General features: G+C 52.5%; 1 protein-coding gene and 1 long non-coding RNA gene across 51 annotated transcripts in view; both read right to left on the bottom strand.

Annotated features, from left to right (window-relative positions):
* SLC12A3 (solute carrier family 12 member 3) overlaps positions 1–25,263 on the bottom strand; it is a 97,595-nt gene that overhangs the window by 62,774 nt on the left and 9,558 nt on the right. For 13 of the 50 annotated variants that reach the window (XR_013411774.1, XR_013411773.1, XM_015126221.3 and 10 more), the window contains 15 exons: positions 22,542–22,626; positions 21,500–21,654; positions 21,076–21,183; positions 20,467–20,590; positions 18,276–18,377; positions 16,877–17,032; positions 15,716–15,815; positions 14,615–14,726; positions 14,096–14,236; positions 13,167–13,273; positions 11,170–11,252; positions 8,721–8,771; positions 7,801–7,902; positions 6,242–6,353; positions 928–1,014 (listed from right to left, as the gene is read on the bottom strand). Coding sequence is in view for 42 of the 50 variants with exons in the window: in XM_015126221.3 (XP_014981707.1) it covers positions 928–1,014; positions 6,242–6,353; positions 7,801–7,902; positions 8,721–8,771; positions 11,170–11,252; positions 13,167–13,273; positions 14,096–14,236; positions 14,615–14,726; positions 15,716–15,815; positions 16,877–17,032; positions 18,276–18,377; positions 20,467–20,590; positions 21,076–21,183; positions 21,500–21,654; positions 22,542–22,626 (1,625 nt within the window). In the remaining 8 variants the exon portion in view is untranslated. Of the gene's footprint in view, positions 1–927; positions 1,015–6,241; positions 6,867–7,800; positions 7,903–8,693; positions 8,772–11,169; positions 11,253–13,166; positions 13,274–14,095; positions 14,237–14,614; positions 14,727–15,715; positions 15,816–16,876; positions 17,033–18,275; positions 18,378–20,466; positions 20,591–21,075; positions 21,184–21,499; positions 21,655–22,541; positions 22,627–25,263 lie in introns of all 50 variants that reach the window. The other 37 variants (XM_015126219.3, XM_077986132.1, XM_077986154.1 and 34 more) reach the window with 8 other exon arrangements.
* Positions 9,899–11,057, bottom strand: LOC144338049 (uncharacterized). The gene is made up of 2 exons (XR_013411810.1): positions 10,952–11,057; positions 9,899–10,458 (listed from the first exon to the last, which is right to left on the bottom strand). It is a non-coding gene; the product is annotated as an uncharacterized LOC144338049 (long non-coding RNA).

Raw genomic sequence — 25,263 nt, 5'->3', positions numbered from 1 at the left:
AAACAAACAAACAAATAAATAAATAAATATCAGATGCTAGATGGGGTCTGTATGTTGCTCCTGCTGCCTCTTCTGCCTGGAAGATCTCACCCATCTCTTTTTGATCATCGAGGCCAGCCTTTCTCAAGGCTTTGCTTTTCCACCAACAGAGACAACCCTACTCTCCTTGACACCCTGATCTGTCTCTGCAGCATTGCGACTGCCCTTGGCATGCACCAGCCTGCAGCTATGCTTGGAGGATGGGGCTGCAGATTCCTCATCTCTGCCTCTGCAGCACCGAGCACAGCTCCTAACAAATGGTTGGAGCCAATGTATCCATCACTATTACACAGCTCCTTTCTGCTTGTCTTGATTTCCTTCCCTGTCCGTGGGGGACATCATTATGGCTGGGAGATGTAAGAGAAAAGTTAGGGCTAGGAGGTCAGGAGGAGACATACTTTAGTGAGGAGAGAGTCCTGGAAAACCTCATGCACACTGATTGACTAAATGCAAATCCCATTTGTAAGTGTCTTATTTGAAGAAGATGAAGTTATACCATTTGGAAAGCAAACAGCCCCTGCTGAACCTACCATTGGTCATTGCTACAAATTCACACAGGGGTTTGCTTAAAGTCTGTGCTCTTGCCCTCGCGTGGAAGGAGGAAGGAAGCTGTTGCCCAGGTCACTCACCATTTCCCCACTCCCAGCACCAATGTGTTAACACAACGTCAGGGGCTGCAGTGGCCTTGCCCAGGGTCCCCTCAGCCCCAGGGAGGGGACATGCCCCGGCCACAGCCACTGCAGAAGTTGTGCCCTCTGACACATCTAGGAAGGGCTTGGAGGAGAGCCCCTTGCTCCCAGCTTATCCAGGAAAAAGGGGGCAGCCGGCAGAGGGGTCTTCAGGCATACAGCTGGCCCTTCTGCCTGGAAGCCACAAAACAGAACTTACCGCTCAGCCCGAGGGTTCTGGTTGATGTCAGGGAGGATGTGGACTTCATGGAATCCCAGTCGGAACTTGCTCAGCAGAGAAATGATCCTGGAGGACACATGGAGAGGTTTATTGTTATTACATTTTCTTGAGACAGAGTTTTGCTCTGTCTCCCAGGCTGGAGTGCAGTGGTGCAATCTCGGTTCACTGCCACCTCTGCCTCCCAGGTTCAAGCGATTCTCATGCCCCAGCCTCCCAAGTAGTTGGCGTTACAGATGTGTGCCACCGTGCTTGGCTAATTTTTGTACTTTTAGTAGAGACAGGGTTTCGCCATGTTGGCCTCAGATGATCCTGCCTCGGTCTCCCAAAGTGCTGGCATTATAGGCAGGAGCCACCATGCCCAGCCTGAGAATTTTAAAAATTTATTCATTCATTCAACTCATTTTTACTGAGCACCTACTGACTACATAGCAGTGAGGAAAACAGATTAAAGCCTGCCTTTGTGGAACCTAGGGGTAGGGGCAGACAGGAAATGAATACCCATAAAATGGGGTAGATGATGACAAGTGAAACGGAAAAGTAATTGACCAGACTTTCCCAAGTATCTGGTGGCCATCTCTGTACCAGTGCACCCCAAATTTTCACATGTCTACGCAGCTGCTGAGGATCTTGTTACCATGCTGACTCTGATTCAGCTGGTCTAGCGTGGGGCCTGGGATTCTGCATTTGTAATACACTCCCAGGGATGCAATGCTGCTGGTCCACAGACAACACTTTGAGTAACAAAGGTCTAAGGGATAGGAAAGTTGAATAAAGGAAATTCTAGAGTGGCTGAGGAAGCAAAGATAACACACAAGAAACTAGGTACTGAACCAGGAGTAGCAAGACAGACGGCGCTGACTTTGCATCTAACAGGGAAGGAGAAGCCCACTGTGGTGTGTAGCCATCAGAGAAGACTTCGCAGAGGTGGCAATCTGGCTGGATGGTGAATGAGGGGTAGGACTGTTACAGGCCAAAGCGGGTGGGGCAGGGGAGGGTCTACACTGAAATCACCCAAGGAGCCTTCAAAACAATATACCTGCTGAGCGCAGTGGCTCAGCCTGTAATCCCAGCACTTTGGGTGCTGAGATTACACCTGAGAATACACACTTGCTGAGGCAGATGGATCACCTGAGGTCAGGAGTTTGAGACCAGCCTGGCCATCATGACAAAATGCCATCTCTACTAAAAATACAGGAACTAGCCAGGTGTGGTGGCATGCACCTAAAATTCCAGATACTCGAGAGGCTGAGGTAGGAGAATTGTTTGAACTCGGGAGGTGGATGTTGCAGTGAGCTGAGATTGTGCCATTGCATTCCAGCCTGGGCAACAGAGCGAGACTCCATCTCAAAACAAACAAACAAAAAACAATACAACTGGCAGGGCATGGTGGCTCACACTTGTAATCCCAGCACTTTGGGAGGCCAAGGTGGGCGGATCATGAGGTCAGGAGATCAAGACCATCCTGACTAACATGGTGAAACCCCATCTCTACTAAAAATACAAAAAAAATTAGCCGGGTATGGTGGCAGGCACCTGTAGTCCCAGTTACTCAGGAGGCTGAGGCAGGAGAATCACTTGAACCCAGGAGGCGGAGGTTGCTGTGAGCTGCGATCACTCGACTGCACTCCAGCCTGGGTGACAGAGCGAGACTCCATCTCAAAAAACAAAACAAAAACAAACCAACAAACAAAAAAATACACCTGCCTGAGCCCTCCCCCACCCCCTTGCCCACCATTGAGTCAGAAGCCCGGGGAAGGACGTGGTTTTGGCAATGCCCCATGTGATTCCGATGTGCCAGCCTGGTTAGGGACCACTGGACTGGTTGGTGGGGAACAGTCAAAATGAGGGAAAGCATCAGGGTGCAGGGGGTGAAACAGGGCAGTGAGGAGCTGGCTGGGATGCACGGAGTGTGCTGGGAGAGAGGAAGAAATGGGAGACAAGCCTGGAGGACCAGGCTGGGGCCTAGCAATCAAGCCACTGCTGGTCCCTGATCTTGGGGAGTGAAATTTTGAAAGCAGAGCCGTGGGTAGATTTGCTTGGTGTGCAGTAGCAGCGGAGGCTGGCAGGCCTGGGCTGTGCCTAGGCAAGGGCAGCATAGATCTGCCCCAGGATTATGTAGAGAGCAGAGGATGTGGCCCATCAAGGGACAGAGGGAGGCAGAGGAAGGGTTACATAACCCTCCCGCCAAGGGCATGCTGTTGACCCAGGCTGCCATAGCTTTGAGCTATACCAAACCTACTGAACCCAGCTTCCATTCAGAGCCAGCACAAGAAGCAGAGACTGCAGAGCAATCTCGTATCTTATTTATTTTTTGGAGATCACAGAGAAGTCAAATGCTGCTTTTCCTAAGCAACACTTTCCTTAGCATTGCTGAAAAGGGGCTTTCCCGGGAGAAGTTCTTAGTGGGGGTGAGGAGAAAGCAATAGATTGCTGGGTTTCCCTTAACTCACCTGCGGGTGACTAGAGAATGGAGCATGGGAGGCCATCCTGGCATAGGACCGGGTGGTGTGGGCCGGGAGATCCCCTCCTACTATGACCCTGGGGCATCACAGCCAGGATAGTTGCAAAGGACACTAGCGACCGGGCAGGGGTTCTTCTCTTCGGCTAATTAACTGGATGACTTTGGGCAAACCACCCCATCTGTCTGCACCCTTCAGCCGACCTCCAGCCTACCATCTCCCACCTCACCTGACCTTGCTCAAAGCAGCAGCTGCCCGATTCCACCTGCCGACACCTGTCAACTCCATACTTGTGTGCCACCTGCCTCACTATTTACTTCCTTTTCTGTTTAAATCAACTCACATTCTGAGTTAGACACTTTTTTTTTTTTTTTTGAGATGGAGTCTTGCTCTGTCGCCCAGGGTGGAGTACAGTGGCGCAATCTTGGCTCACTGCAACCTTCACCTCCCGGGTTCAAGTAATCCTCCTGTCTCAGCCTTCTGAGTAGCTGGGACTGCAGGCACATGCCACCATGCCAAGCTAATTTTTGTATTCTTAGTAGAGGTGGGGTTTCACCATATTGGTCAGGCTGGTCTTGAACTCCTGACCTCAGGTGATTCGTCCACCTCGGCCTCCCAAAGTGCTGAGATTGCAGGCATAAGCCACCACGCCTGGCCCAAACTTAGATACATTTCAAAGGGAAATTTTATATCATGAGTTTATTTGTTTAAATTTTACTTTATTTTTATTATTAAAAAATAGAGACAGTATCTGTTCTGTCACACAGGCTAGAGTGCAGTGGTGCAATCATAGCTCACTGCAGCCTTGATCTGGGCTCAGTGATCCTCCTGCCTCAGCCTCAAGTAGCTAGGACTACAGGCACATGCCACCATTCAGTTAATTTTTTTTAAGTTTTTTGGTAGAGACAGGCTTTCAATATGTTGCCCAGCCTGGTCTCAAACTCTTGGCTTCAAGCAATCCCCTGCCTTGGCCTGCTGCCAGAGTGCCAGGATTTACAGGCAGAACCACTATGCCCAGTGGATTTAAAACATCACAGTTTTAAACAGAAAACCAGCACCTCTTGCCAGGAAGAGGTGACCAATAAAACCTATGTTGATAAACCAGGGTCACTAAGTTCTGGCCAGATGCCATTGCCTGCCAAGCCCATGTGTGCAGTCTACTCCTCTTGCTCAGGGAGACAAGCACAGGTTACCAAAGGGAAGGACAGGCCAAGGCTAAACCAGGACCTTCTGCAGAATCAGCCCCAGAATTAGAGGAGAATTAAAAGGACTTCTCACCAAAAGACTCAGTGGTATTTGTTGCCTCAATCCCTGGCCACTAAAGTCACCTCTTGTCTCACCAGAGCCTGCATCCCATGCATTGGGGACATTGCCTTAAAGCAGGGGCCCCTGACCCCCAGGGCTGCCAAAAGGTACCAGCCATAGCCTGTTAGGAACCGGGTGCAGGGCAGTGAACGAAGCTTCATCTGTACTTACAGCCACTCCTCATCGCTTGCTTTACCATCTGAGCTCTGCCTCCTGTCAGATCAGCAGTGGCATTAGACTCTTAGAGGGCCATGAACCCTCTTGCAGGATCTTAGAGGGCCAAGAACCCTCCTGATGATCTGTCACTGTCTCCAATCACCCCCAGATGGAACCATCTAGTTGCAGGAAAACAAGCTCAGAGCTCCCCCCGATTCTACATGGCGAGTTGTATAATTTTTAAATTATATATTACCATGTAATCATAATAGAAATAAAGTGCACAATAAATGTAACAAGCTTGAATCATCCCAAAACCACTACTCTCTCCCTAGTCTGTGGAAAAATTGTCTTCCACGAAACCGGTCCCTGGTGCCAAAAGGGGTGGGGACTGCTGCCCTAAAGGATTCTAGCCCCTACTTCATTTCTCAGGAGGAGACATGTTCTCCATCCTTCATTTCCCTGTTTCAAAAAATTATATATATTTAAATTTTTTAATGCATGTAAAATATTTATATAAAAATTTAAAATATTGGCCGGGCGCAGTGGCTCACACCTGTAATCCCAGCTCTTTAGGAGGTCGAGATGGGCGGATTACTTGAGGTCAGGAGTTCAAGACTGGCCTAGCCAACATGGTGAAACCCTGTCTCTACTAAAAATACAAAAAAAAGTTATCTGGGCATGGTAGCACATGCCTCTAATCCCGGTTACTAGGGAGGCTGAGGCAGGAGAATTGCTTGAACCCAGGGGACGGAGGATGCAATGAGCCGAGAGCAGGTCACTGCACTCCAGCCTGGGTGACAGAGTGAGAATCCGTCTCAAAAGAAAAAGAAAATATTAAAATATGTAAAAATTTAAAATATAGAGACAGGATTTTGCCATGTCACCCAGGTTGGTCTCGATCCAACTGCCTTGGCCCAGCCCATCCTTCATTTCATACAAGTTCCTCCTGGAGATTTGTTATTTGTTTTTCTTTTTTATCTTTTTTTTTTTTCAATTTTTCTTGCCTTTTTTTAACTTTCAATTAAAAAATAGATTCCTTTTCTTTCTTATTTTTATGCTTCTTGTTGTCCAAACCCAGAGATTTGTGACTTTACAACCTAACTCCCTTCCCTGTCTAGCAAAGCCTAGGGCGTCTGCATTTTATTGAAGTGGGCAGGAAACCAGAGCAACTTCTGGAATGGAGAGAAACCTGCTCCTGCTCCTGCCCCTGCCCACTGCCATGGCCTGGAGAGAGCTGGCCCTGGGCTTTGGGACAATCTCAGAGCCCACCTGGGGGCGGTGGCAGAGGATCGGGGCAGGGGAACAGTCCTGGGTGAAGCTAAGATGGCACTGGTCCCTGCAGTCGCCCGGGGCCAGCCCTCCGCACTTACGCCTTTCTCTGCTGGTCCATTCTGTTAATCTGGCCGCCTACGAACACACGGATCTTACATTTGCTCCACCTCTTCTTGCGGCCAAGGAGATAGGGAATGAGGAGGGTGAGGCCTGGCAAGGAGAGTCCCCGTGAGTCATGACAAGAATACACTCAGGACAGAGCACTATGTGGGTTCCTGCCCCGCTCTGCCATTAGCAAACCCCTTCCTCTCCTCGCTGGACCTCAGTCGACCCATCTGTATAATGAACAAGCCTGACTAAACCCAAGTTGCACATGGTGCTCTGTGAGGTAGGGTTTATTTGTGCTTGTGCAGTGTATTTAAATACACAAGCTGGCGTCCGGGCGCTGTGGCTCATGCCTATAATCCCAGCACTTTGGGAGGCCAAGGCAGGCAGATCACCTAAGGTCAGGAGTTCGAGACCAGCCTGGCCAACATCCAACATCGTAAAACCCTCTCTCTACTAAAAACACAAAAAATTAGCCAGGCCTGATGGTGCACGCCTGTAATCCCAGCTACTCAGGAGGCAGAGGCAGGAGAATCGCTTGAACCCGGGAGGCGAAGGTTGCAGTGAGCTGACATCACGCCACTGCACTCCAGCCTGGGCGACAGAGTGAGACGCCATCTAAATAAATAAATAAATAAATAAATAAATATAAAAATTAGCTGGCCATGGTGGCAGGTGCCTGTAGTCCCAGCTACTCGGGAGGCTGAGGCAGGAGAATCGCTTGAACCCGGGAGGCGAAGGTTGCAGTGAGCTGACATCACGCCACTGCACTCCAGCCTGGGTGACAAAGCGAGACTCCATCTCAAAAAGAACTAAAAAAAAAAAAAAGTTGTCATTTCATAATTGAGGAGTTTCCCATAAAAGTCGAGGAATCCAGGTCATTGGCAGTTCTTGAAGAGTGAATATTTGACCAGCGTGTGGGAGCCCTCAGCCCTCTCTGTTGTCTCTCCACACAAGACCAAGGACTAGCTGTCACATATCACCTTGTAATCCTCTGTGCCTCAGTTTCCTTATTTATAAAGGGGAGTTAATCATGACAGCTCCTACCTGGGGACTGCATTAGGTAGGGAATTCCCTGTCAGGCAGGTAGTAAGTGCTCAGCCTATTTTGGCAATTATTAATAGGATTCATTCCATTGGAGCAAAGATATTTTCTTTCTATCTGTGACTCTATCAAAGGTAGCAGGAATAAAGCTGAAAGTCACTTTTTTTTTTTTTTTAATGGGAAATTTTTCATTGTGAAGTGAAAAATATTCCTCCAGCCTTCCTGGGCACTGCCCATTTCCCCATTTATATCACCTGCCTGTGCCCCTAAGGGCCATCCAGTCAGAAGATTCCATCTTATGGCGACTTCAGCTCTTCTCTCAAAGTTTCCCATTTTATAACCAAAAAACTAGAGGCCAGACAGAGGGGTCCCTCCAGGCTCCCCTGAGCTCACTGGTGGGTCCAGAAGCCCCTGTCCCCTTTGAGAACAGGCCAGGAAGGAAAGGGAAGGAAGACCACCCCATCCCACCCCCGCCGGGCAGGGGGGCTGATCCAAGGTGGGCACTGACCTCCGTCGTCAAAGAGCCAGTAAATGTCGATGGTCTTCTTGCCTTGCTCCGACTGGAAGACAGTGGTGGCCTGCTCCTCCTGCACCAGGGCCTTGGGATCCACTGCAGGAGGTGGGGACGGGTCAGAGCAGAGCCAGCTGCCGCGCATCCTGGCAGGCCTGGCCCAGGACCCCACCAACACCCCTTCTGATGCTGAACATGGGTTCTCTGGCAGGTGGAACAGGAACCGGGGCCCAGGACGCTCAGTGCTGTGATGTGCCCCTGACCTGCTCTCAGCTTCTCTCTCCTGGGATTCTGGTGAGTACTGGGGGTGGAGGCAGTCCCAGAGCCCTCTGGGTAGGTAGGGAAATGCACTCTCCATTCCCTTAAACACCTCCCTGCGCCCTTCACAAATGCCCATAGGAGCCCTCCCGCCTGCACTGCAGGCCCCCTGCCTCCTGGGGTGATGGTGGGAGAGGATGAAGGAAAATCCTGCCCCACCCTGCATGGCTAGAGGGGCCTTGGCAGGGGTGGGACAAGGGCCCCAGAGCCTGCTAGGTGGGTCCCCGTCATTCTCTGACCCTGAATTCTCCACCTCCTGGCAATCTTTTTTCCTTTTTTGAGACAGCGTCTCACTCTGTCACCCAGGCTGGCATGTAGTGGTGTGGTCACAGCTCACTGCAGCCTGGAATTCCTGCCTCAGCTTCCCACAGCGCTGGGATTACAGGTGTGAGCCACTGCGCCTGGCTGCTGGCAATCTTTGACATGGCCAAGCCCCTCCAGTTCCCAACTCCAGTTACTCAGGCACCACTGTCACAAGAAAAAACCACCTTCCTCGACCAAGTTCCCAGGTGGCCCACCCCTAGCTGCCCCACAGGATGAGAGTGCCCTGAGCTCTGAGTGGGAACACTGACAAGCGCCAGAGACTGATGGCCTGGCACCTCTGGCGCTGGCTTCCTTCCCGTCCTCCGCTGGGTCAAACACGGGGTTAACTGCAAAAGAAGAGGCAGCTTTGTTCACAGGCTCTCCTTGTCTGAGGGCACCATGGGTTCCTCCTTGACAGGGCTCCCTTAATGCCAGGAAGAAAGTCCCAAGGCCCCGCCTGGCCTCCACGGCCCCACTGCACCTTGCCCTGGCTTCCCTCTGACCTGCCTCCTGCCCAGCTCCTCACACTCCAGTCATGCCTGGCCTGTCAAACAGGCCAAGTACATCCCCACCTTGGGCCATGGTCGTGGGTGCGCCCCGAGCTGTAACATACTTTCCCTAGCCTTGGCCTCCTCAGCAAGAGGCCCCCTCCTGAAGGAGGCCTTCGCTGGCCACTACGCCCTGCACCTGTTTTCTCAAGACACGCTCATGATCTGAGATGACTTATGGGCCCACTGGGAAGCGTCTGCTTTTCCCTCTGGAGTGTCAGCTTTTCAAGAGCAGAGGCTTTTTGGCTTTGCCGTGCCTGTAACCCCAGCACCAAGAGCAGCGTTGGTCAGGAGCGGAGTTACTGCTCTGTAAATAGTGGTTGCATAAATAGTTATTGACCAGCTGCTGTGTGCCAGGCATGCACTCAGCAACGGCACTAATGAATGGACCCAGCCCCTGGCTGCAAGAGACGCGGACTCCAAGCTCCCAGTCTCTCCAGCACTGCCTCCCATTTGTTGCCATAAACGTTATTGCTTTCACACCTCTAGATATTTCCTTTTTTTGTTTGTTTGGTTTTTGTTTTTTGAAACAGAGTCTTTCTCTGTCACCCAGGCTGGAGTGCAGTGGTACAGTCATGGCTCACTGCAGCCTCAAACTCCTGGGCTCAAGCTATATCCTCCCACCTCAGCTTCCCAAGTAGCTGGGACTCCAGGCATGTGCCACCACACCTGCTTAATTTTTTATTTTTAGTAGAGACACAAAAACAGACTAGGGTCTTGCTATGTCACCTAGTCTGGTCTTGAACTCCTAGACTCAAGCGATCCACCTGCCTCTGCCTCCCAAAGTACTGAGATTACAGACACGAGCCACCACACCCCGCCTCTCTAAATATTTTTTAATTCAGAGTCTGCAGTCATATATGACTTTAAAATGCAAAACACATCCCTATTCAGTGGACCAAAATGCCCAGTTCCCATGGTCATTATTTATTTTATTTTATTTTTTTTTTGCTGACCTCAAGGAATTTACATTCTGCTTTACTACATTACAATAATGTTCGCTCAGTAGCACTTTGTTTTGTTATACATTCAAAGAAAATTCTCAATATGATATGTACATTTAAACTTAACATTAACCAAGTCCTGAATCATTACTTTTGTCTTATTGCAAATCTAATTTTATTTACCGTAAAAACCACTTCCATCTATATATTGAGTGAGGAGTGGGAATTACGTCTTTCTATTAACTGGATGATGATATGGACAAACAGATGCTAATATGGCAGCTGTTCAAGTACTTTATTTTATTCCACTGGGGAGATGGTCTCATAATATCCATAGCATGATTTTTTTTCCTGGTCATTATGTATTTTCATATTCCAGCATATTCCTGCAGGCATTTTCCTCTCCCCTCTTTCCTGGTTTTCTATTACAACCCATTTTTTTTTTTTCTGAGATGGAGTCTTGCTCTTGTCACCCAGGCTGGAGTGCAATGGCGTGATCTCGGCTCACTGCAACATCCACCTCCTGGGTTCAAGTGATTCTCCTGCCTCAGCCTCCCAAGTAGCTGGGGTTATAGGTGTGCACCAACCCTATGCCCAGCTAAGTTTTGTATTTTTAGTAGTGAGAGGGTTTCGTCATGTTGGCCCGGTTGGTCGTGAACTCCTGACCTCAGGTGATCCACCCGCCTTGGCCTCCCAAAGTGCTGGGATTACAGGTGTGAACCACCATGTCTGGCCTATAGTAGATCCTTTTGCCCTGACCCGATTGTGATTCGGGGAACTCTGAGTTCCAGTCCTGGCTCTGCCACAGCTGGGAAGCATGACCTTGAACGAGTTGCCTTCTCTTTCTGGGAAACCTTATGGGCTCTAATGGACCACTAAGAGGCGGGCAGATCACGAGGTCAGGAGATCGAGACCATTCTGGCTAACACGGTGAAACCCTGTCTCTACTAAAAATACAAAAAATTAGCCAGGCGTGGTGGCGGGCACCTGTAGTCCCAGCTACTGGGGAGGCTGAGGCAGGAGAATGGCGTGAACCTGGAAGGTGGAGCTTGCAGTGAGCTGAGATCGCCCCACTGCACTCCAGCCTGGGCAACAGAGGGAGACTCTGTCTCAAAAAAAAAAAAAAAAAGAAAAAAAAAAGAGGTGACTTTCTATGAGTCTGTAACCTTTTATTTCTTACTCATTTTTCCCTCTGCCATTAAAAAAAAAGTAGGTTCTAGAACTTTCTGGGAGTGGGCAGGGCATGTACTCACTGTGTGCCTGCATCATCTTGGACACATTGAGTCCCTCCCGCATCCTCATGACACACACACCATAGTTGAAATCAAAGGCATCGCTGGAAAGAGAGGAGATGAGGTCCAGCTTCTCCCTGAGATCCCACCGGGGAGGTGACCTGGCACCCAGGAGACCAGATGTCTAGAGTTGGTTCTGCCTCCTACCACACCCTTTCTGTTCTCTGGGCCTCAGTTTCCCCATCTGTATACTGTACAGGCAGAATTGGAGAGTACCCCAGGACTCCTTCAGCTCTACAGTCTGTGGCACTGTGGATCCTGCAGATCCGGTACTCAGGGGAACCAAGTCAGCCCTGTCCTCCTGATACATTTGGATAATTCCTCCCAACTCTGCCCATGGAGGTGGGGATGGTAATTATTACCTCCATTCTATGGATGCAAAAACTGAGTTTTGGAGAGTAACTTGCCCATGATCACATAGCTAAGGGAGTAAGCAGCTGGGATTAGAATCATATGGCTGAGACTGTAGACCAAAGGACAGACATGCCCATGAGAAAAGCTTTACTCCTGCAATAGGCTATCTATAAAGATGTCTGGAGGCCGGGAGCAGTGGCTTATGCCTGTAATCCCAGCACTTTGGGAGATCAAGGCAGGCGGATCACCTGAGGTCAGGAGTTCGAGACCAGCCTGGCCAACATGGCGAAACCCCATTTCTACTAAAAAATACAAAAATTAGCTGGGCGTGGTGGAGTGCACCTGTAATCCCAGCTACTCCGAAGGCTGAGGCGAGAGAATCACTTGAACCTGGGAGGCAGAGGTTGTGGTGAGCCAAGATCGCACCATTGCACTCCAGCCTGGGCAACAGAACGAGACTCTGCCTCAAAAATAAAAATAATAAAATAAAATAAATTTAAAAAATTAAAGGTGTCTGGAAGACTCTTGTTCCAAAGATGTATGTACTGCCTGATTGACACAGTGCCCAAGAGCCCACCCACCACTGCGGTTTGGGCCAATGGGTTGTGCATTGCCCTTCCTGGGCTCCTTAGATCACATATCTCTGGTAAAGGACCTTTCAGGCCCTGCTTTTTGAAGGTTTGGAATGTTGGAGGTGGAGAGAGGCTGGAGATCAGGTATTCTATCAGTTGCTGCTATAATTCTATTAGCAGCAGCTGAGAGGATTGCTCTGAGTCCTACAGCTGGCTAACAGCATATCTGGAAGCAGGTCCCAGGGCCCCAGCCCTCAGCTTCGTGTTGTTCAGTGATACCACAAACAATGACATCAACACAGAAAAGCCACTCAGGCAGGCATCTCTGGACCTCACACAGCAAGTGCTGATAAGAGTTTGGAGTCAGCCCTGAAGTCCCCAGGGAGTTTGGTCCTCAGGGCCTGGTCTTACTTCCCTGTTCAGGGGCACCGCCTCAGAGTTCTTGACTGGCTCCCTGTGCACCTTCTGGAGCCCACAGGGAGGCATGAGGTTCTCACCTAAAAACTCACGTTTGTAGTTCCTCTGAAAAATTAAAAGATCTGGCAACATTGGGCCCACGTTTCCGCATGGGCACTAGAGCCCATCCTGCATGGACACGAGTCAAGTAAGAGCCACTCTCACTGAGTTGCCACAGTCTCCACTGCTCCCTATCACCCCATGCCTGGCCCGCTTCACTCATGGTGCTACCTGCCTGGCCCCAGCTGGCTTTGGTGTCCATGACTCATAGGTCAGAGACGGGCCTGTTTCTTCTTTAGCTTTGAGCAAATGGACTCCACTTCTTTTTCAAAGACAGGGTCTTGCTCTTTCACCTAGGCTAGAGTGCAGCAATGTGATCTTCGCTCACTGCAGCCTCCAACTCCTGGGCTCAAGTGAGCTTCCTGCCTCAGCCTTCCATGTAGCTGGGACTACAGATGCCAGTCACTTTGCCCAGCAGGACTCAACTTTTTAAGCACCCACTACTTCTTTTCCACTTCTCAAGGCCCAGTGGCCCCAATTAACAGATCCCAAGCCCCTTCCTCTCCCCTGACTCACTGGAGGATGCCAATGTAGTCTTCCACTGTGGCTGGGTGGGCCGACTGCCAGTTCTTCTTGAATCCGACCACCAGAATGTTGGGCTTCATTCTCCCGAGACCTGAGGCCTGCCAGGGGATAGGGGTGAGATGGGGAACCCATCAGAGGGGCAGAGTTGGTGATCCACCTGGCCAGAGGCCCCAGCTTTCTTATGTCTCCAGATGTGCTGATTCTCCAAAAAAAAAAATAATATATATATATATAATACATACACACACACATATATATGCAATCTTAAAAAAATTTGTTTTGCACAAAACAAAACTTTATTGGGAGAAAGATGGCTGATGGGAGGAAATATCTGAATTCCAGAATCCTCGATTCTAGTTCCTACATCCCTCCCAGGGCCCCCGAAAGTTAGAATTGGCCAAGGTGACACCAGCCCCCACAGGCTTCCAGGTCAGTTTCCCAGGTCCTGGGCATTCTGAAAAAGTGCCCAGAATCAGCACATCTGGAGACATAAGAAAGCTGGGGCTCTCGTCAGGCATGGTGGCTCATGCCTGTAAACCCAGCACTCCGGGAAGCCGAAGCAGGTGGATCACCCGAGGTCAGGAGTTTCAGACCAGCCTGGCCAACATGGTGAAACCCCGTCTCTACTAAAAACACAAAAAATTAGCCGGGCATGGTGGCGGGTGCCTGTAATCCCAGCTACTCAGGAGGCTGAGGCAGGAGATTCACTTGAACCTGGGAGGCAGAGGTTGTTGCAGTGAGCTGAGATCGCACCACCGCACTCCAGCCTGGGTGACAAGCAAAACAAGTCTCAAAAAAAAAAAGTTGGGGCTCCTTCTGCAGCAAAAGAGGCTTAAGCAAAGGGGCCCCCAAGACTTTCTGCCTTCCAGGTTGTGTCACCGATCCATAAGTCCTGTAGGGGAGCCCCCAGTCCACGGCACCTGCATGAGGATCTGGACACCTTTGCGGAGGTCCTCAGCAATGACATCCGAGTAGAAGGCCTTGATCTTCCTCTTGTTCAGCCACTTGGTATGCCCGCTGGCGATGAGCTGGAGCTCAGGCATCCTCTGCTTGTGGGGTCCCTATAGGTGGGTGAGACAGGAGACATCACTGGCTGCCTTTACCCTCCAGCCTGAGATTCAGCCCCTCTCCTGCCCTGGAGGCTGCCCCAGGCACTTGGCAGCACCCACAGTGCCCTTTTCTTTTGCCCAGATAAGGGAAACACAAGGAGTAGGGGAGAAAGCGGGGAGGAAGGCAGAGGGAGGGAGCAGAAAAGAGGCAGGGCAGCTGGGGGAGAAGCCAGCAAGAGGGGCCAGGAGGGGGAGAGAATGGGATCCATGGGGGTGCCTGACTGGGCACCCCTTGCTCCGCATTCCCTCGGCCCCCACTCTGTGGGTTGACATCACACACAAGCGGCTCCCCCAGGAGTACTGCCCTGCGCCCCTCCAGGGGCCACTCACGATGAGCACATGACCGCAGATCATCAGGCTGAGGTTCCGGGTGAAGGTGCCCACAAAGTCCACCAGGGCCGGGCGGAAGTTGGGGGGCCCCGTGAGCACCAGGCACTGGGGGCTGAGGAAGGAAGGGAAAAGAGCAGGAGCCATCAGGAGAGAGCCCATGGGGTGCGAAAGGCACCTCCCAGGCTCCCTGAATGGCGGTGTGGCCACCAGCATGACCCTACATGCCTGGGGCCTTGGCTTCCTGCCTATAAATCCAGGGTGACTTTTGGGGCTCTTCCAACTCTTTTGGTGACCTCCACACTAGTCTCCCTGGTCCCTCCTGCTCAGGCCACCAAATGCTACCCCCCATGCTTCTCCCCTGCCCAGCCTAGCCCAGCACGGTGGGGGAAAGAACAAAGCCTGGGAGTGAGGAAGTCTGTCACTTACAAACCCATCAGTTACCCAGGCAGGTTACTCAAGAGGCAGCAGATGACAGTAGTCAAGGGCCATGACCTGAGTCAACTGGAATCCAGACTTAATCGGCCACTCATCAGCTGTGTGACCTGGGGCCAGTTACTTAACCTCTCTGTGCCTCAGTGTTCTTGTCCATGACTGGGTTAGTAATTTCCTGGACCTCAGCCGGTTCTTGTAAGGCTGTGTAAGACACTTTGCAAGCACCTGGCTCATGGTAAGCATGACAAAAATAGATATTGCCAATAATTATTAGGATCTGGTGGGAAGGGGATGGCAGGTGCATAATCCTCCTCGACAAAGAGGGGAATCGGCTTTGAAGGTATGGTGCCCAGGGGAGGTTCGTCACCATTGGTTCCGGGGATACTGTGATGGGAGCTGCAGCAACAATCACCTCGACAACAAAGCACATTTCCACTGTGGAAACTGAGGCATGGAGAGGCCCCTTGACTTGCTTGGTCCCCATCAGGATATGCCCACCCCTGTCTCATGGCGGCTGGGTGGCTCCTCCACCTCTGTTCCCTCTCTCAGTGGAGGCTGCACACACCCTGGGTCTGCCTGGGTCAGGTGACAGGTCTGGGCTTGGAAACTCCCAGGGTGGAGCCATCACCGGCCCCGGGGTCCCAGGTGGGTCCCGGCAGCTCTGCTCACCGGTAGTTCTTGATGTGGTCTTCCACCTCATTGAGGCCCACTGAGTAGCTCAGGGCCAGGTTGTAGGAGCCGGCCTGTACCGAGGAGCCCCAATTTACCTCTGGGGGAGCAAGGGAGCAGCAGTGGTGAGAGCAGTGTTAGGAATCAGTAGAAGAAACCAGACATGTGGAGGGATGGAGGCAATGTTGGCCTTCTCAAGGCACTGGGCACCCATGGGAGCAGGGCTACCTGGGGTGGGCAGCCTATAGGGTGGAGGCCTGCAGACCGTGTGGCTGCACGTTGAAAAATTACACATCAAGGCCAGGCACGGTGGCTCACACCTGTAATCCCAGCACTTTGGGAGGCTGAGGTGGGCGCATCACCTGAGGTCAGCAGTTTGAGACCAGCCTGGCCAATATGGTGAAACCCTGTCTCTACTAAAAATACAAAAGTTAGCCAGGTGTGGTGGCACACACCTGTAATCCCAGCTACTCAGGAGGCTGAGGCAGGAGAATTGCTTGAACCCGGGAGGTGGAGGTTGCAGTGAGCGGAGACTGTGCCACTGCACTCCGGCCTGGGTGACAGAATGAGACTCTGCCCCCTAGTCCCCCCTCAAAAAAGTTATACATCAAGCTCCACACGATATCCTCCTGCCTTGCCAAACCTTCACGATTGCCTAGAAGCCCAGGTTGAGACTTAGAATCCCAGGCTTTTTCAGAGCCCTGTTTCCCGTCCTTTGGTTGCTGCCACCCCAGGGTCCCTGCCTGCAGACAAGTAGAGACCTTGCTCAGAGTCCAAGATTTGTCTGCCTGCCATCCACACAGCCAGCCCTCGGCCACCCCTGAGGCCTAGGTGTGCACAGCAGCCTGCTGACCCCTCTTGGGGGACAGCCCTAGGGAAGAGGCCAACGTAGGCCCTGGAAGCTCACTCAGGGTCCTTTGGACAGGGGATTCCCGGGTCCTGGGTGCCTAGGGGTGGCTGAGAAGTCGAGGCATGGGCCCTGAGTGGGGATGTCCCTTGGGGTTCCTTGCCACATGGGGAGGGATGAAGGGGAGGGGCAGAGAGGGGCCCTGGACAGCACAGAGCCCGACTCAGGGCTCTCCAGCCAGGGGCAGAGGGCAGGGCCGCCTGCATGGCTACCCTGGGGGAGGAGGGCCGCAGCCTCGCAGCTGAGATGCACACCTGGCTTCTTGTAGATCACATAGAGCAGGAGGAAGAGCACCACACCGATGGCGATGAGGGCCGCCCACCAGGTGAGGAGGAACATGATGACCACGGAGATGATAGCCCCAAACAGCGCCGCCCACTTGTTGTAGTACTGGAATGAAGGTCTCCACCCTGGACCAAGGGCACCAATCAGTGGACATGCCTGGCACTCTGGAGCCTCCTTCTAGGCCAGAGCTGCTGGGCAGGGCCTGGCAGTAATGCGAGCAGTGCCCAGAGTCGGGGTCCCAGCCTGAACCCGCCAGCCATGAGCACCACCCACCCTGCCTCCTGGGGCTGGGTCTACAGGCTCTGGGGCAAACCACACACCTGCCTCGGCTGGCATTTCACCAGGAGCATCCAGCTCTGGCCAAATACGGCCACAGGACATCCCATGTCAGCAACAGCACCAGCTCCCATGGTGCCAAGAGGGTGAGATGGAGGGGGAAGGACATGATTCTGCCTGACTTCCCCCACCCACAGGCCAGGCCAGGGCTGCCACTAGTGACAGCTGCCTCATGGCGCAACTCCAGGGCCATCATGAACATTGGGGTCTATGTAAAAGGTGGCCTGGTAAAAGGCAATGGCAATTTGGAGCTAGTTAGAAAAAGTTTTCCTCAAGACTCTTTATTGCCATCTGCCAGAAGTTTTCCATCATAAACACGCAAATGTCTGAAATCTATGATATGAATGGCGCCTCCTAGAGTTATGCAGTGTGCAACCTGCAGCACTGTGTGTGACAGTCTAGCTGTGACTTTGGGCAATTCTCTTTCTCTGAGGAATCAGGCTCCCGATTCCTGTAAAACTGGGGAAGGAAAAGACTGGAAAACCTCTACAGATGGTAAACAATGTATGAATCCATGTAAAGTGCACGCTGTCAGTGCTTGAGAAAGGAGAGCCGCTATTATTATTATCATTATTATTATTACTGTTATTTGAGACAGAGCCTTGCTCTGTCACCCAGGCTGGAGTGTAATGGTGTGATCTCGGCTCACTGTAACCTCCCCTTTCCCAGTTCAAGTGATTCTCCCGCTTCAGCCTCCCGAATAGCTGGGATTACAGGTGCCTGCCACCATGCCCGGCTAATTTTTGTATTTTTGTAGAGATAGGGTTTCACCATGTTGGCCAGGCTGGTCACAAACTCCTGACCTCAAGTGATCCGCCCACCTCAGCCTCCCAAAAATGCTAGGATTACAAGTGTGAGCCACCGCGCCCAGCCAAGAGCTATTATTCTATTAATGTTCCCTTTCAATGGTTTTAAATTGAGAGGTGACCTTGGGCTGCCAACCTCCACCCGTGCCTCACACTCCCACCCCATGCTCCCTTTCCCCCTAGCCCCTGGGTGCCTCCTCCTGAGGTGGGTGAAGGGTTTGCTTACCAGGTGAGTTGGTGATGGAGGCGTGGAAGCAGCTGAAGTTGATGAGGGCATAGGAGCAGAGGAAGAAGTTGGAAATGATGGGGGCTATGGTGTTGAGCTCAGCTTCAGGAACCCAGGGAGAGAGAGGACAGCCTGTTGGGTAACTCTGCCAAGGACTGGCTTGGCACTCTCCTTCCCAGGGTGGGGGACCCCAGACAGGCCACCAAGGCTCAGTCAGTCTCAACCTTCTCATCTGTGAAATGGGTCCATCCTTTTGTGAAGCTCAAAGGGATAGTGTCTTGTAAACTGTAAACATCCAGCTTTTAAGACAGTGGGGGTCAGTGTGACAGTAGACCCCACCAGGCTATGGGATGACCAAGGGTAGTTGCTATCATACTGTTTCGACCACAAATGACAGCAAGAAATACTTTTTTTTTTTTTTTTTGAGACAGAGTCTTGCTCTGTTGCCCAGGCTGGAGTGCAGTGGCATGATCTTGGCTCACTGCAACCTCTGCCTCCCGGGCTCAAGCAGTTCTCCTGCCTCAGCCTCCCTAGTAGCTTGGATTACAGGTGTGCACCAACACGCCCAGCTAATTTTTGTATTTTTAGTAGAAACGGTTTCACCATGTTGGCCAGGCTGGTCTCAAACTCCTGACCTCAAATGATCCGCCTGCCTCAGCCTCCTAAAGTGCTGGGATTACAGGCGTGAGCCATTGTGCCGGGCCAGAAATACATTTTGCAATGTGACCCAGGACAGCTAAGGCCGTAGCACAGCTCCACCCCAGTGGTACCCCAGTGGTACCTCAGTGGTACCCCAGTGTTCACCCACCCAAGAACTGCTTCCTCTTCCCCGTCTCCCTGTTACCCTCTCCTGCCACTGCCCCCAGCACCCCAGATAAACTTTCACATATGAATCCTTGTCTCGGGGCCTGCTTCTGGTGATCCCAAAACACAGCGTGCACCAATGTGCCAGGTCCTCTGTCCATGATTTCATGTAATCACCTAAGAACCCTGCCCGGATCCTCAGTCTGAAGTCAAGTCAGACCCACCCAGATGAAAGGACATCGAATCTGAATCAGGGTACATTGCAGGTAAATGTGTTTCTGGGCCCCGGTGAGCAGGAAGCAGAGACAGGGCCAGAGAATATCACGTCTGACCAGACTTTTCCATCCCTGCCACCTCTTCATGTGGTTCAGGACCCAGTAGCACCCGGTGTCTGGAAAGCTTCCCTTGGGTAATAGTGACTAGGCTATCAGGGCAAATCTCATGGACTGTGATGCCAGCCTGAACAGCATGGATTCACTGGTGGCAGGAGGGTGCCCATGAGCCCAGGGAGGCTGGCCAGTAGTCTACCCCCACCCCACTCCTGCATAGGAAGCAGGGGCCAGGGGACATCATGTCGCAGCATGGCCACCTCTCTCCTAGCGAGTTCTGCCTCCATAGCTGAGTAAATTAGGCAAGTACCGGGCGTGTGCACATGTGAGTGTGTGTGCATGTATGAATGCATGTAGATCTTCCTGCACACATGGTGTTTTCCTGCCCATCTGAGACACACCTGTTAGGCACTATTGCTCCCATTCTGCAGATGAGAAAAATGAGGCTCAGAGAGGTGAAGTAACTTGTCTAAGGTCACACAACTGGCACATGGCAAAGCCTGGATAGGAAGTTGATCTAATGAACCGATTACCTGGGCTCTTTTCTCCTAAGATATCTGCCATCTTGAAGCCCAAGGAGTCTAGAAGCCCCAGGTCTGAGGAACTGGGTTATCTAGTTTATATACCTATGAGGATACTGACCAGCCATTGGTATCCCATCCCAAGAAGGGACCAGTCAGTTTGTCCCATGCTCCAAAGGTGTTCTGGGGGTTTGTTTAGACCCAGGGAAGTGGGATGCTAGCTGCCAGGACACGCGAATGCAGACTGGGGAACAGGTAAGTTCTCTTCTAACAAAGCAGAAGGCTCTGCTGCCTGACATGGTTTGGGAGCCATTTGCCTGGAGGTGGGAAGGGGAAGGATCACATGGCCCCCCGACATCTCCTCCCAGGTAGGGCCTCACCCCTCAAGACAGCCTCTGAGTGCCCACTAATTGTCAGGCCCGGCGGGGCTCTGGGGCAGGGAGATGAGGAGGCAGGAGAAAAGCCCGGCCCCCATGCCCCTGATGGCCGGTGAGGGGAACAGGAGGCCGGGCCCTGTGAGCCCTGGCAGAGCCTTACCGATGACGATGAAGGCCACGGCGATGGCGTAGGCCAGCAGGTAGCCGCGCACAGGCTCCTTGTTCTTGCCGTAGCCTTTGCCGAAGAAGCCGATCAGTGGGTACAGCTGGTCCTTGCAAAGGCACTGCAGCACCAGAGGCCTCACTCACCCCCAGGCTGGAACCTGCCACTTCCCCTCCCCTGGGGCCACCTGAGCTCCAGCCCCGGCTCGGTGCCCTCTGTGACCTCCCCAACCTGGGTCCTGGTGTCTGTTTCTATTAAATAGGGATGATCACTCTCCCTCCGCCCTACTGTGAAGACAGTAAAAGGGCATGCATGACCAGGGCGTGGATGGCTTTGGGTAGAGCTTGAATGGTGGAGTTGCGGACAGGATGCAGGTGGCACAGGTGGGAGTGTGTGGTGGGGGCTGCAGGTGTTCATCAAGTCACACCACTGGAAGGGGCTGCTTCCTTCAAGAGTTTGCTGATAGCTCCTTTTCCCTTCTGGCTAGAGACCCCGGTCTAATGACACCTTCCACTGTTTGTAGCAGTCAGCCAGGTACCCACCCTACTGTGCCTCTAGCCCAGGCTCCTCACCCCCCATCATCTCGACCCCTTTCTGTGGCCTCACCTGGAAGACTTTGGCAGCAGAGACAAGGCAGGCCAGGGCGGAGGAGAGGGTGGCCCCGAAGATGCCAGCCGTGATCAGGGGCGCGAAGCCTGACACCATGCTCATGGTCTGTGGGGATTTGGGGCTCAGGGACTCCATGGTGGGGGGGCTGAGCCAGGAGCCCCCATCTGTGGCAACTCATTCCCTACTGCGGGCAGGGGCTGGGTCCTGAGCCTCCATCTGAGTCCAGGACCCACCCCTGGAGATCCCAGTGTCCACCCACAGGTCAGGACTGGACAGACCTGGGCTCTGAACCCCTCTCCCCTAAGCCTAGGGCTCGGCCCCCAAAACTGTCCCCCCCCACAAACTTCCAGGCCCACAAGGGGCCCTGCAGCCTCCACCCAGCCCCCAATGAGTCTGGTGGATCAGCCCTCCTGGCGGTAACCTGGTAATAGTTGATGAGGCCATAGCGGCAGCTGTGCTGCTGGGTGCACTCGGTGAAGTTCCAGCCATAGCCACAGGCCAGCCCCTCGCAGGCACCCCAGCCAGGGGTCACCGTGTCATTCAGGACCCCAGAGGCATCACGAACCATGCAGGAGCCTGAGAGGAAGAGGGAGAGCGTGGGGAGGTCTCCCTTCCCTCCTTACTCTGTCCTCTTCCAGCCCCACCTCTGCAGAGGGTGAGACACTGCAGATGACGGGCAGCTGTCCCTTCATCATGCAATGATAATGATGACAATGGAGGTGTGCCCGGAGCCATGCTAAGTACTTTACAACAACCTCCAAGCAGGCATTACTATTATTTTTGTTGTTGACATTTTACAGAGGCGTAGAGCTTAAGTGACCAAGATCACAACGTCCTCCTTAGATCGGAGACCTGGATCTCAAACCTTGAGTGGCTGTGAGCTGGACCAAGTCCCTTGGCCATTTGTGAACAGCTTGCCTCAAACGGGGCCACTGGAAGCAAGTGCACCTGTGAGAATCTCAGTTCAAGGCAGGTGTTAACAGCCCAGGCCTGGGCTCAAAGCCTGGCTCCACCACTCAGTGGCTGTGTGACCCTGGGCAGATCACTTAATATCTCTGAGCCCCCATTTTCTCCTTGGTGAAATAGGGAAAATGACAGTGATAGGATTGGCATGCAAAGGGCTGGGCACGTGGGAAGTCAGTTGCTGGTATTATCATCATCATCACTCCTAGCTTTGTCCTGTAGGATCTTCACACTTACGAGTCTGGGCCCTTAAGGGACCCAAGGAGCCTGGTCTGACCCCACCATGCCCACCGCCATGAAGATGCTCTGATCATTGTCAAGATACCCTAGAGATAGGTTCAAGGCTTCACATCCTGAGGTCGCCATACCCTCCCAGCCCAGCTTTCCGTGTTAGAGAGTCAAACCCCACCCTCTGATCCCCGCAGTGGTGGGGGGTTTGGGACACGGCAGGGTGGAGGCCAGGTCCCTCCCCTCCCTGACTGGCTGGGGCAGCCACTTACCAATGGTGGCTGAGATGGCCAGGTAGGAAATGGTGGTCCAGAAAATGGCCATGAGGGTTCCCTTGGGGATGGCTACAGCAGGGTCCTGCAGGAGGGAGGGAGAGAAGGAGGGAAGGAAGGAGGGAGGACATTAGGCAGCCCCTGGGCCTCCTTCCAGGCCTGTCCTCCTTGTCTAAGGCTAAGGCTGGGGACAGCAACCTCTGACCTTGGCCCCTCAGAGCCCCCGTTCCAGCACAGAGAGGAAAGAGCCTCATGATTGAGGACCCCCACAGAGGGATGAACACAACTGAGATCACAGGGCGGAGGCTCCACCCAAGCCCCTGGGAGATGGAGGCAGAGAGAAGGAATTCAACAGCTCCATGCCTGGGCCACAGAGGGCACTTGGCCAGGGCTTGCTTTGAGGGTGGTGAGGGCGGGGGTAGGGTGGTGGGCTCTGGAGTCGGCCTGCCCGGGTTCAGTTCCAGGCGGCCAGCTGGGCAGGGGGCTGTGCTCTCACACCCCGGCCCCTTATCTGTCAGGGATGTTGGTGAAATAAATTAATCCACATTGAGATCCTAGACCAGGACTCCCCTCCCCGCCAGCCCTCACGGCATGTTCAATCATTATGCACCAATTGATTTGTCTGGTTCCTCAACAATAAATAGAATACACTCCAAACTTTCTCCTATCGTTCTGAGAAATAAATCTCTGCTCATATTTTCTTGCTTTCTTTTTTTTTTATTTTTCTTGAGGCAGGGCTTTGGGTGGAATCTCCACCCCAGGGCTCTGTGGGGCCCCTGCAGGCATGGACCTGCCAGCTCTGCCCGGCAAACCTGTTTGACTCAACTGGGCCATGCACATGGGGTCCCTAGCTCCAAAGCCAACAGAACACGCCAGCCTCCCACCCTGCCTCTAGTGGATTGAATAGTGTCCCCCAAAATTCACATCCACCCAGAACCTCAGAATGTGGCTTTATTTGGAAACAGGGTCTTTACAGGTGCAATTAATGAAGATGAGGTCACACCAGATTAGGGTGGGCCCCAAATGCAATGACTGATGTCCTTGCAAGGAAAGGACTCACAGATGAAAGAAGGCCACGTGAGACAGAGACAGAGATTGGAGTGACGCAGTTGCCAGCCAATGAAAGCCATTGTCAGCAGCCACCAGAAATTAGGAATATTTCTTAATTCTCTGGATTCTCCCCTGGGTTTTCAGAGGGAGCTTGGTCCTGCCGACACCTGGATCCCGGACTTTTAGCCTCCTGAACTGGGAATGAATATAGGTCTGTTTTTAAGCCCCCCAATTTGTGGTGAAAACACAAATACGCCAGCCATCAACCCCCATCCTACCTCCTGCATCTAGATCTGAGATCTCAGTCCCTGGATGTGCCGGGAAGAGGCAGGCAGAGAAGAGGTGAGCTGGGTAGAGGTGGGCTGAGATGTGGACCTGGATGTGTCACTAACTTCGAGATTGTTGCCTGGGCATTTAACAAAGTTAGGCACATCCAGGTCCACATCTCAGCCCACCTCTTCCCTGCTGTGTACACTGGGAGAAGCCCCTTAACGTCCCTGAGCGTCAGTTTCCCCATCTGTGAGATCAGAAAATAACTTGGCAGGGGATAAGTGTAATAAATGTGAGCTGTTGGGCTGGGGCAGTATTGTGCACAGGGGCATGCCCTGAGGCCACACAGAACATATTTGTTGGATGATGAAATGGTGATGTAGTTGAGGCCTCTCTGTTTTAGAAACTGGTATTCCGGCTCCTCTGCCACCTGTTTAGTCCTGGGCAGGCCCCCAAACCTCTCTGACCTTGGCTTGCTTGTCTATATCATGGTAAAAATGACAATGATGACAAGAAGCTCTTAGCTCCTGCTCTGAGCCAGGCACTATTCTAAGCACTTTACATGAATTAGCGCATGGAATCCTCCCCACCGCCCTGCAAGGTGGGGGCTGGACTCGTCCCATTTTGGAATTGGGGAAGCTGAGGCCCAGGGAGTTTCAAAGGGACTTGCCCGAAATGTCACAGTGAGGGCTCCACCAACAGTGGCTCTGCTGCTGAGGATGCTGTCCCACAGGATAGGTGGAGGCCATCCAAGAGCCCCTTAAAACTTGAGGGCATTTAGGACAGAGTGCAGGTGCGGGCCTCAACCAGCTTCGAGACAGCTGACGCCAGCTGGCTGGTAACCTAAAAAGCTTGATGAGGCATCGAGATAAATTCCCAGGCAACGATCTAATGAGGCTCCATGGAATCCAGGCTGTCTGAGCACAGGCCCAACCTCTGCGGGACCTCAGGGCAGGCAGACCAGGCCTCTGCTGGCCATTCCCCAGACAAACCAATGGCCGGCTGTTCTCCAAATTCCAGGCCCTGCCGAACACCGCCTGGTGCGTAGCCAGTAAAAGCCAGGCTGGCTTCGCAGTCACCTCCATGTTCAGTCCTTTTTGTTTTTTGGGTTTTTTTGAGACGGAGTTCTGCTCTGTCACCCAGGCTGGAGTGCAGTGGCGCGATCTTGGCTCACTGCAACCTCCGCCTCCTGGGTTCAAGCGATCCTCCTGCCTCAGCCTCCCGAGTAGCTGGGATTACAGGAGCCCACCACTACACCTGGCTAATTTTTGTGTTTTTAGTGGAGCCTAAAACATAGTTTCATCATGTTGGCCAGGCTGGTCTCGAACTCCTGACCTCAAGTGATCCACCTGCTCTGGCCTCCCAAAGTGCTGGGATTACAGGCATGAGCCACTGTGCCTGG

The sequence above is a fragment of the Macaca mulatta genome, chromosome 20, assembly GCF_049350105.2.
Source record: "Macaca mulatta isolate MMU2019108-1 chromosome 20, T2T-MMU8v2.0, whole genome shotgun sequence".
NCBI lineage: Eukaryota > Metazoa > Chordata > Mammalia > Primates > Cercopithecidae > Macaca > Macaca mulatta.
Note: the sequence above shows the minus strand (reverse complement) of the source record. Positions and strands in the feature narration are given on the sequence as shown.